This window comes from Grampus griseus, assembly GCF_964374135.1.
Source record: "Grampus griseus genome assembly, chromosome: 8".
Classification (NCBI taxonomy): domain Eukaryota; kingdom Metazoa; phylum Chordata; class Mammalia; order Artiodactyla; family Delphinidae; genus Grampus; species Grampus griseus.
Window position 1 is genome coordinate 94,541,140 of NC_139002.1, and position 12,245 is coordinate 94,553,384.

The 12,245-nt window shown below is 38.6% G+C and overlaps 1 protein-coding gene across 2 annotated transcripts in view; it reads left to right on the plus strand.

The window, feature by feature from the left end:
• HSD17B12 (hydroxysteroid 17-beta dehydrogenase 12) overlaps positions 1–12,245 on the plus strand; it is a 165,955-nt gene that overhangs the window by 115,109 nt on the left and 38,601 nt on the right. For both annotated transcript variants that reach the window (XM_082659482.1, XM_082659481.1), the window contains 2 exons: positions 5,850–5,914; positions 6,761–6,805. In XM_082659482.1, the coding sequence (XP_082515608.1) occupies positions 5,850–5,914; positions 6,761–6,805 (110 nt within the window). The remainder of the gene's footprint in view (positions 1–5,849; positions 5,915–6,760; positions 6,806–12,245) is intronic.

The following is a 12,245-nucleotide window of genomic DNA, read 5'->3' on the forward strand; positions in this document are numbered from 1 at the left end:
GTCACCCGCATCTTGTTAAGATCTGGTAGTAGTAGAGCCAGGACTGAAACCTGGGTCTATTGGACTCCAAGATCCATCCCCTCCTAGTTCAAAAGCTTAAGACAGGAGGTATTTCTCCCTACTTGTGCTGTTACTTTGGTCTACATTTAAATTTTTTTTAATTTATTTTATTTTTTTGGCTGCATTGGGTCTTCGTTGCTGCATGTGGGCTTCCTCTAGTTGTGATGAGTGGGGGCTACTCTTCGTTGCGTTGTGCATGCTTCTCATTGCGGTGGCTTTTCTTGCTGTGGAGCACTGGCTCTAGGCGTGCGGGCTGCAGTAGTTGTGTCGTGTGGACTCAGTAGTTGTGGCTTGCGGGCTCTAGAGTGCAGGCTCAGTAGTTGTGGTGCACGGGCTTAGTTGCTCCGCGGCATGTGGGATCTTCCCCGACTAGGGCTCAAACCCGTGTCCCCTGCATCGGCAGGCGATTCTTAACCACTGCGCCACCAGGGAAGCCCCTACATTTTCAAAATTCAGTATATTTTGAAATATAGTGAGGTAACATTTTTAAAAATTCATTTTTATTAGCGAACTCTAATAGGTTTTCCATTTCTCTAGGCTTTATATGGGCGCTTGAACTGTATTAGTGTATCCAACTACAAATGTGACCAAAATGTAAACTTACTATAATATTTTCTACTTTGATATGGTAAGGAGATACAGAAGACTTTGTATTATTTCACATATATTAGGAAGCCCAACCTTTAGGAAGTGGTTTTTTTTTTTTTGTCTTTACTGGAGTATAATTGCTTTACAATGGTGTGTTAGTTTCTGCTTTATAACAAAGTGAATCAGCTATACATATACATATATCCCCATATCTCCTCCCTCTTGCGTCTCCCTCCCACCCTCCCTATCCCACCCCTCTAGGTGGTCACAAAGCACCAAGCTGATCTCCCTGTGTTATGCGGCTGCTTCCCACTAGCTATCTGTTTTACATTCGGTAGAGTATATATGTCCATGCCACTCTCTCACTTCGTCCCAGCTTACCGTTCCCCCTCCCCGTGTCCTCAAGTCCATTCTCTACGTCTGCATCTTTATACCTGTCCTGCCTCTAGGTTCTTCAGAACCCTTTTTTTTTTTTTTTTAGATTCCATATATATGTGTTAGCATATGGTATTTGTTTTTCTCTTTCTGCCTTACTTCATTCACTCTGTATGATAGTCTCTAGGTCCATCCACCTCACTGCAAATAACTCAATTTCGTTTCTTTTTATGGCTGAGTAATATTCCATTGTATATATGTGCCACATCTTCTTTATCCATTCATCTGTTGATAGGTTGCTTCCATGCCCTGGCTATTGTAAATAGAGCCGCAGTGAACATCGTGGTACATAACTCTTTTTGAATTATGGTTTTCTCAGGGTATATGGCCAGTAGTAGGATTGCTGGATCGTATGGTAGTTCTATTTTTATTTATTTATTTATTTATTTATTTTATTTTGCAGTACGCGGGCCTCTCACTGTCGTGGCCTCTCCCGTTGTGGAGCACAGGCTCCGGACGCACAGGCTCAGCGGCCATGGCTCACGGGCCCAGCTGCTTCGCGGCATGTGGGATCTTCCCAGACCGGGGCACGAACCCGCGTCCCCTGCATCGGCAGGCAGACTCTCAACCACTGCGCCACCAGGGAAGCCCCTATTTTTAGTTTTTTAAGGAACCTCCATACTGTTCTCCATAGTGGCTGTATCAATTTATATTCCCACCAACAGTGCAAGAGGGTTCCCTTTTCTCCACACCCTCTCCAGCATTTATTGTTTGTAGATTTTTTGATGATGGCCATTCTCACTGGTGTGAGGTGATACCTCATTGCAGTTTTGATTTGCCTTTCTCTAATGATTAGTGATGTTGAGCCTCCTTTCATGTGTTTGTAGGCAGTGTATTTTTAAACCACCTTGATTTCTTACGTCTGATTAATCTGGAAAAGGTAGCCGGTTGAAGGTGGTCTCTGTGTGGTTACCCATATCTGTTATTATTGTGTTTGTTCAGATGGACTTTTATTCTCTACTAATCTATTGTCATTTGCTCCTCCCGCCTGCCCAACCCAGATACCAAAAATCTAATTTCCTAATGACATCATTATCTCTATAGCAGCTGGTTTTGATAAAGGATTCTAAGTCCAGTGAGGTCAGAAGCAGCAGCAAATGAATTTAGAAGAAACAAATCTTGTGTATGTTCTTGTCATTTTTAAAAAGTGTGAGATGTGGAAGTGATTTTTAAACAGTAGTATGATGTAATTTAGAATATATATATTCTAATATATATTTTATATATTCTAATATATATTCTAATATATATATTCTAATATATAGTCTATATATATATCTATATATCTATATATCTATCTATATATCTATATATATCTATATCTATATCTATAGATATCTATATATCTATATATATATTCTATATATATATAATATATTCTAATATATTCTAATATGTATATATATAACATTCAGAAATACTCTGTGTATTTTCTGAGTCTAAAGTACTATACATATCAGTATTGGTGTTTAAGAAAGTTCTGGATGGCGAACGTGGAGAGCACTGCTGAACATGGTGCACTGACAGTTCCTCCCTGCGAGGATCTCGCCACCTCCTTCTTTCCACTTACCTGTCGTTGTTCTTGGTCTGTTCTCCATCTGCCTCTGTTCTCCATCTGCCTCACCTCTTCTGTTGAGCTCCTCCCAATCTTGGAACTCCACTGAGAAACTGATGGGAAGTAGTTTATATGTTCATGGTCCTGTGGTGGTTGGAATTCTGAGATTATATGGACATACCTCGTTTTCTGAAAGACATGGTGTGTTACACGAGTTAAAAGGCTTTTTCAGGTCATTGAACAGAAAATATTCAATCTGTCTCTGGTGCCTCACTTGAAGTATTCAAGAAAACTCACTAGTGAACAGATATTTAATGCCAATTTAAAATGCTACCATTTAAGAGGGATTTTCAACTATCTGAAAAATGTTGGAACAACTTGTGGCATTGTTTGGTTTGGTGAATCCTATAGTGAATCCTCTAATATAAGAAGATGGCATTGCATGCACCCATTCTAAATGAGATTAAATTATAATGGAAATATTTCCATCCTTCCCTCCTACCCAAAGCCTGTTTTCTTCCTTTTCCAAGTCCCTGAAAGCTTTCCGCCTGCTGTTTGGCTGTTGCTGCCACCTAATGTCTCAAAATAAAATTGCAATGAGTTTGCCTTTTCCAAAAGATTCACATTATTGTGCAATTTATGGAAATAACTGTTTGAGAGCAACAGTTGTTTTTCTTTAACTCTTAAATAATAGCACCCTGAAGTGATTACTTATTGTGAAGACAATATGGGTAGCATATATTCCGCTAGTAAATGTGGAGCTAATAAAGCAGGAAGGGATTTAAGAGTCCTAGTCCCTAGTAAAGGACAACTTGCTAGTGTGACCTTGACGTGTACTTCCCTTCATAATATCAGGCTCATTGCTCTGAAAGATCTGTTCTAGCTTTAACACCTTTTTCTTTTCTGTGTGTAATTTTGGTTATAAAAGTATAACCCTTATACATGATGCTGTTTATTTCTTTGGGTTAACGTTCTCAGTGTTGACTGTGTTTTCTTTTAGAGTTGTGTTAAATAGATGGTCACGTTTTCACTGTATGAGTAGATAGCTTTGATGGCTTTCCTTTGCTCGATTAGCAGAGACAGATCTGAAGATTTTCTGTTGTAAATACAGCCTTACCCAGAGTGACACTTCCTTGCTTGCTTAGTTATGTGTGGGCTTCTTTACCTTGACTTTGGCCTTGTAACAGAAGTTGCAAAGATTGCAAAGTTAACTGTGCTGCTTACAGAGTTCCTGGATATTTTTCTTTAATCCATATCTGGACTTTAAATATTTATAATTACACTATTCAATTTTCTTTACAGTTTTGAAATAGAGCATTAGTATTTCCATGGGCTAGAAAGAGATCTGAAGATAGAAAGTTTTCTAGATACAGGAGAGTGAAAAGAGATGGAGTTTGCTGTATGTGACAGCATTTTCTTTATTTTATTTTTAAAATAATATTTATTTGTTTATTTGGCTGCGCTGAGTCTTAGTTGTGGCACGTGGGATCTTTTAGTTGCGGCATGCAGGATCTTTTAGTTGCGGCATGTGGGATCTAGTTACCTGACCAGGGATCGAACCCGGGCCCCCTGCTTTGGGAGTGTGGAGTCTTAGCCACTGGACCACCAGAGAAGTCCCCGACAGCATTTTCTTGAAATCATGAAGAATGTTACAATTTGGCAAAAACCTTTCTTGAGGATTCTGTCATCTTAAACTGACTTTGTAAAGAATATTTTGTTTATGGATAGTGTTTTAACACATATTTTGGTTGTTGCTGTTTCTCTTAGTAACATTGTAAATAAGACATTCATCCTTTATAATTCTGTAGATGGTTAAGACAAAGTTGAATGAACATAAACCCTCACCTTCAACTAGTTTTGGCTTAATTGTTAACAGATCTTTTATAGAATTGATTCCTAGACCGCTGGTGGGTGGAGAACCTTTTGAATAAAATAAAAATGGATTTGAACCTGCTATTATTTTTTTGTTTAGATACCATCCCTATTCAGATGGGCAAGAATCTGAATTAAATACAGTTTGCTTTGCTACTGTCCTTTGCCTACAGACTTTTCAGACAGGTTTCAGTGATCTTGTTCAAGCCATCCTGACCGAATTGTACCAGTAAAATCTTGAGACTCAGCCTGAAGTGACTGGCGTACTGCTAAATATAGAACTCTTATTGCTTTGAACTGCTAATTTTGTTAGTCTATTGAAAAAGTTACTATTACTACCATCAGGTTTATCAGGCCCAATTCCTTATAAGCTTGAGCAGAACGACCAGAATTTCATTATCTTTTTGCTGCTGAAACCTTTCCTTTCTGATGCTCTACAGTTTTATTAAACATTGCTGTCAGATTTCTGTTTATTATCCAATTATTACTCACAGTTTTTCCTGAACTGAATACTGAATGAAGGCATAGGATGGCTTTAAAGTACTGGTCAAGAATCTAGCCTCTGAAGTCAAATTTCCTGAGTTTGAATCCTAGCCTTACGTTGCTCTATGCTCTTGCGCAAGTTATTTAACCGCTGTGAACTTCAAGCCTTCCCGCGTATCCCAGATGAGGTCTGGGACAGGCTCCCATAGCACTCTGTACTATGCAATGAAATAATTGTTTTAATCCTTTTTGTTTAGTGCCTTTCTCTTCCTACTGGATAGTTTGCTCCATGATGCCAGAAACTGCCTTTTTCTTTATGGTTTTTCTAGTTCCTGACACGTCTTGCACATAGATGAATGGTAAATTTTGTTGAATGATTAAATGAGCTCTCATTTAAGAGGTAAAGAAACTGAGATGTGTATCATGCGTGACTTACCCCAATTCATACATTTTCTGAAACAGTTATAAGTAGAACTCAAGTTTCCGGTCTCCTACATAATAGTACTTTCCACTCTTTCTATTACACTATGAAAATTGAAGATCTAGAGAGGGGTTAAGCAATACCTACAAATAATTGAATTACAGAGGCAGAATACACACATACTTAAAGGGGCTAGGGAAGTTGAGAGGCAAATAAAAAGTCCTTTTGCCAGGGGTTGGGTATAGAAAGGCTTAATGAAGGAGGAAACATTTGAACTGTCCCTACAGGTAGATTTTGGACAGGTCACTCTAGACATAAACAGCATTTTATGTAATTGTATGTATCATCTTAGTCTTGGTATCTTTAATCTCTTTTTTTTTCAGTAAATCTCTAAAATGTATATTTTAGCCAGCTAATGATCTTTTCTTATTTCAGTGAACAATGTGGGAATATCATATGAGTATCCGGAATACTTTTTGGATGTTCCTGACTTAGACAGTGTAAGTTGTTCTTTATAGATTATGGTCACAAAAAGAATGCACGTAGATGTGTGTGAGACAATATGGTATAGCGTTCGGGCTCTGAGCACTAGAGTCCAACTAACGGCTGAGGTTCACACCCTGGTCCTTCTACTCTACCTGAGTTACCTGGGGAATGACCCAACCATACTTAGTCTCCATTCTCCTGTCTGTAGAATAGGCAGCTTTACAGAGATGTTAGAAGGATTGAATGAGAAAATATTTATCACCTCATTTGTACAGGGCCAGCTTCAATAATAGCTCCAGTTTTTTATTATCACTTTTATTATATCAAAACAGCTCTGTTTAAGTATCAGGATTCTAAACATCAATTTAAAAACCATAAATGTGTAATATCAATATAAAGCAATATGGTTGATTCAGATAAACTAGCTCTACCAAAATGAAAACTATATCCTTGATGCATGTATAATTCTTTAATAAAAACTAGGAAAGCATATCATTGAAGGAATATGTAAATTTAAAGAAATTATTGAAAATCTTAGATTCAATAATTTCTCCTTTCCATGTTAGCAGAGAGGAAACTGCATATTTATTTTAGGTTTAGTATGTCTTTTTGCTTGCACATTTCACTTGTACATATACCTTGAATTTTGTATATTAGTATGAATTGCTGCATTTGGTAGAGAAGTACTATAACACAGAGTAAAATAAAATCTGCCTCTTTGCCCCAACTCCTCTCATTTTCCAAGTTCTTTATTGTATCTGGGGAAACTTTCAATGCATCTCTGGATCACTTACATATGTATCTAATATGGTTACTTCCATGATCAAATCTATATAAAATTATCAATATTTCTTTTGCAGACCATCAAGAAACTGATAAATGTTAATGTTCTTTCTGTTTGCAAGGTAAGCATCTTCTTTATAAATGTCATCTTCTTTTGTTTTTTTTCTATTTAAAAACACTGAATCAGTTTGTTCATTTCAGTCAGCTCTTGTTTTGATGTAAGTACATATTCCAGATGAAAGCGATCTATTTCCTCGTGTCTTCAGGAAATAGAACTAAATGCCAAACAGGTGTCTGTATAGTTTTACTTTTTAACAAATGAACATTTATTAAATGCCTCCTATACGCAAGCACTGTAGTAGGCCCTGGGACTATACAAACTAACTTAGGCTGAAGATAGATTGTTTTACAAAGTTTTCATCTGCATATAATGCATCACTGATAAATTGTTTCTGTTCCATATCCCCTGTGGTCTACTTAAGGTGATGAGCTAAAGGTTGTGGGAAAGCATTGTATGGGGAGTGTGGGACCATAGGGTAATGAGAGTGATTTTTATTAGCCACACATGAAAACTACTCTCATTTCTAGTTGCTAGGCATTCATTATAGCCATGTCGCTCGTATATGCCAACAAAAGACACCACAGCTAATATATGATAAAAGGACGAATAGCTAGGAAGTATGAGCATCTGAACACCATTCACCCCCCCCCCTTTTTTTTTTTTTGGTCACACTGTGCGACACGCAGGATCTTAGTTCCCTGATCGGGGATCAAACCCCTGCAGTGGAAGCATGGAGTCCTAACCACTGGATTGCCAGGGAATTCCCATTTCCCCTTCTATTTTAACAGTAACTACAATGAGATATCACACCTTGATTATACATACCAGACCAGAAGAAAATATTGCCTGAGGCAGAATTTCCATACGTAATGTTGGGTAGTTTAAATTTGAACATAGTGTTGGAAAAGCCTAATTATTTTCATTAACTCTTATATACTAATTTAAGAAAACCAAAAAAACATTTAGCTCAAAAGTATTAGAAGTGACCAGATAAATATAAATAAGAACGTAATTATTAATTTTTACTCAATGGCATAGTCTTGATCCTTTTTTCTATTGTGATATTTAAAAGAAAAGCTCTCCTTGGGTCTTCATTTCCTGAGAAATCATAACCCTTACATGGTTGATTTCAAGTTACAGGACCCTAAAATCTTAACCCTTGGTCAGCTTTTCATATATGGCTGTGCTTCTCCCTGTGTAACATATATGTTGCTTTTAAAGTATGTAGTTAATTCAGTCTTTATAATTTCAGTCTTTAGCAATATGGTTGATTCAGGTAAACCAGCTCTACCAAAAAGAAAGCTACATTGTTGATGCATGCACACTGTGTAACATTTGGTAGCTTGCTACCTAAAGGCACCTCTAATGAATCATACTGTAATATGACAAATAATTTTATAAAACAAATAATCGCTGTATCTCTTCGTTGTTATTAACCAAGATTTTTTCTCAAGTAGTTTGTGAGGCAAACTATCAATACAAACAGGTGCATCTGTGATTAGCTTTGGATCAAGTCCCACATGCAGAAAATTAATGCTTTTAAAATGTGGTTAAGAGGACTTCCCTGGTGGCACAGTGGTTAAGAATCTGCCTGCCAATGCAGGGAACACAGGTTCGAGCCCTGGTCCGGGAAGATCCCACATGCCGCGGAGCAACTAAGCCCGTGTGCCACAACTACTGAGCCTGCACTCTAGAGCCCGCGAGCCACAACTACTGAGCCCGCGTGCCACAACTACTAAAGGCCACGTGCCTAGAGCCTGTGCTCTGCAACAAGAGAAGCCACCGAAATGAGAAGCCCGCTCGCCGCAACTAGAGAAAGCCTGCGTCCAGCAACAAAAACCCAGTGCACCCAAAAAATAAAGAAATTAAAAAAAACAAAGCAAAACAAACAAAAAATGTGTTAATGTGCATGTATCTGTATAGTTTTAAAGGTATTTCCCTTGGCATACTATGTAAATGTAATCGTTCTTCAATAATCTGTATGAGGTTTCAAGTTAATTAAATAACTCCATCATTTACTAGTTATATGGCCTTGAGTGAATTACTTACCCTCTGTGCTTCAGTTTTTCATCTGTAAATTAAGGATGATAATTCTCTTTACCTCACAGAGTTGTTTTGGGAATTAAACAAGGTAATATGTGTAAACCTCTTTAGAATAGTACCCAGATCATACTAAAGCCTCTAAAAAATGTTTCTATTACTTTGTTAAACTCAGAGGTGATAAAGATTTTTAGTAAACATGTGCAACTGTTACTTTTTTAGCAAGCAAATTATTATTATTTTTTTTTTTTTGGCTGCATCGGGTCTTCGTTTTGGCACGTGGGATCTTTTTGTAGCGGCGCATGGGCTCTTTGTTGCAGCACGCAGGCTTCTCTCTAGCTGTGGCTCACAGGTTCCAGAGCGCACGGGTTCTGTAGTTTGCAGCCTGCCAGCTCTCTCGTTGTGGCACTCAGGCTTAGTTGCCCCGCGGCACGTGGGATCTTAGTTCCCAGACCAGACATCGAACACACATCCGCTGCATTGGAAGGCAGATTCTTTACCACTGGACCACCAGAGAAGTCCCATAGCAAGCAAATTTTTTGATCAAAATTAATATCACTTCTAGTCTATAGTTTGTTTTATGGTTTTGCCTTTTGAAATGACTGATTTGTACTATTGTTTTGATAATCTTTTCTAATACATTTGACCAAATGCTTAAAAATAATGAGAGTTAGAAAATAATGAGTGTTTTATTATGTACATGTGTTTCATAATATATTGTAATGAGTTAATCATGAAAAATATTTTCCAGTGTTTAAATGGTATTTTATAGAATTGTGGGATTTTAAAAAATATCTTTATTGGAGTATAATTGCTTTACAATGTTGTGTTAGTTTCTGCTGTACAACAAAGTGAATCAGCTGTATGTATACCTATATCCCCATATCCCCTCCCTCTTGAGCCTCCCTCCCACCCTCCCTATGCCACCCCTCTAGGTGGTCACAAAGCACTGAGCTGATCTCCCTGTGCCATGCAGCTGCTTCCCACTAGCTATCTATTTTACATTTAGTTGTGTATATATGTCAGTGCTACTCTATCACTTTGTGCCAGCTTCCCCTTCCCCTGCTGTGTCCTCAAGTCTGTTCTCTACATCTGTGTCTTTATTGCTGGCCTGCCACTAGGTTCATCAGTACCATTTTTTTAGATTCCATATATGTGCGTTAGCATCCGGTATTTGTTTTTCTCTTTCTGAACTTACTTCACTGTGTATGTCAGACTCTAGGTCCATCCTATAGCATTGTTAATGCTAGCTCCAAATTAGTCTCCTGATAATTTTAATTCCTCTATCAGATAAACTGTGCAAAGTTTTTACTCTAGATACATTAGTATCTTCACCTGAGATCTCCTGCTTGTCAGTACTTCTTTGTTTGTATACCCTTACACTCTAAAACCCTGGCTTCCTCTGTCTCCCAAAACATGCATTTTGGGCTGGCAGTCTACAGAATAGTAGTGATAAAAGGCCAAGGTCCTGACCTTGATCTGTGAGAACCAGTCAGCTTGCTGTGCTCTGCAGTCACACACCACATCCTTCAAGCAGCATCTGAGCACAGATCAGCGTGTGCTGGTGGTGGTCACCTCATGGCCCTGCTTAAAGATGAGTAGTACAGTGGTGGGAGATGTGGATGAAGCACCGCCAGTCCCACAGCACTGGAGAGGATCTTTCCGTTTTCTTTAAAGTAACGATGAAATAATAATGATGCACCAGTCCTAGTATCTTGACAAATTATAAAATGCTTCTCCCACCTCTTTATTCTTCCTCTTCCACTTTTCTTTTTTTCCCATGGGCATGGATACTTTTTCCCACGAAATGAATCAGAGACAAATGCCAACTTATTAAACATCATGCCCTATCATATTGTGAGCCATACTCATGGGAAGTATCACCAACAGAAGGGCTGGATATATGCTTAAAATTTTTATACGTGAACCTCTTTTTGCAAGTCATATCCCATTTACAAAGCACTAAGGGAGTTTGCTATTTAAAACACTTTTTCGTTAAGCCAAATAATCATCCTTTAATTTATCTTTCATGTAAATATGCATTTTCCTGTCCCTTTGTGATAGGTACTTTTAGTGGAAAAACAATTCAGAATTCTTGATTTATTCATCCTGGAATTAGTAACATCTGGAGGATAGCCAATTAGTCTTCACTGTACTATAGGCAGGATCCAGGTCATTACCATCTCTGTAACACAGTGGACTAGTGATCGTTCAGGTGTGGATATGGTTTGATCAAACAGCAGGAGGTGAGTGATGTGCAGTGGCCAGAAAAGTAAATTAGGACATGATTGTGCAGGTCCTTGAGTGCTGTGCTCAAGAGGGCAGAGAGCCTTAAAGTAGAAACAAGGTGTGATCTGGTGTACATTTTAGAAAGACGGTTCTAGTGGCAGCGTGGCCTGACAATGTGTATTTTATGGTATGTGTGTTGATCTTGTACTGAGAAGGGGCATTCACCTTGATGGAGTTCTGTGTCTATCACTCCCAGGTTTAGTGTTCTTTCGTGCTGCTGTGATTTGCCCTATAGTATATTTTGATGAATTGTGCCTGTTGTCCTTTAGTTGACTGTGTTATGTTGCAGGGCCAGGGCTACATTTTCAGTATCAGTGGCTGTTTGGAGCCCTGGGGTAACTTAAAAGAAGATGAAAATTAGTCTGGCTCTAGAATCTTACAAGGTTTTCTGGTGGCTGGATATGTGCGGAACCAGGGCATGGATGTCTGCAGCCTAATGCCTTAATAAATGTATCAAAAAAGGCTTATATGAGAAAGAGAACAACCTCTTCTCACCATCAATATTGGTCCAAGTTTTTTCTCCTCACCAAACCACATGATAGGGGCTGACCATCTGAGAAGTGTGCCAGGAAAGATTGGAAAAGTCAGCTTGCCCTTGTGACCTTGGGTTTGTGCCCCTAATTTGGAGATATTTCCTGGGTAGGGCCCAGCATCCGGTTGAAAGCCTGTGCTGCCTCATGAGTACTGAATGACCTGGCTTGACCTTCCTTCAGGTCCCGGATTAGTGCTTGGTCCATGTGTTCCCATCCTGTATCAATAGGTCAGATGATAAAAATCGTATCAGTCCCCCATTCCAATAGAGGAATAACAGAAGTGAAATATCCTGACCGAGGGAATTACAGGTCATCAGCAGATGAAGTGGTGATGAGTGGTCCCCAGAATATTGAGGAAGAAATATTAACAAGAAGAGTTGTGACTGTAGACCCCTGATGTTCAATTAAAGAGTCCAGATTAGCTCTCCCAGGCCTTTGTCTCCCCAGTTCCATCTGATTATTTCACTTTTCATCTTATCCAATAATTTAGGATTATTCCTTTCTTCTCTCTCAGTGACTGCTTAACTGGGCTTTCCCTTTACGAGGTTAGTTGAGGTAACCCAAGGGGTATTTAGAAGCCTTGTTGCTTGCTTTACAGTTTTGCTCTCAACACATTCAGGGTGGGTTAAATTTAGTCTT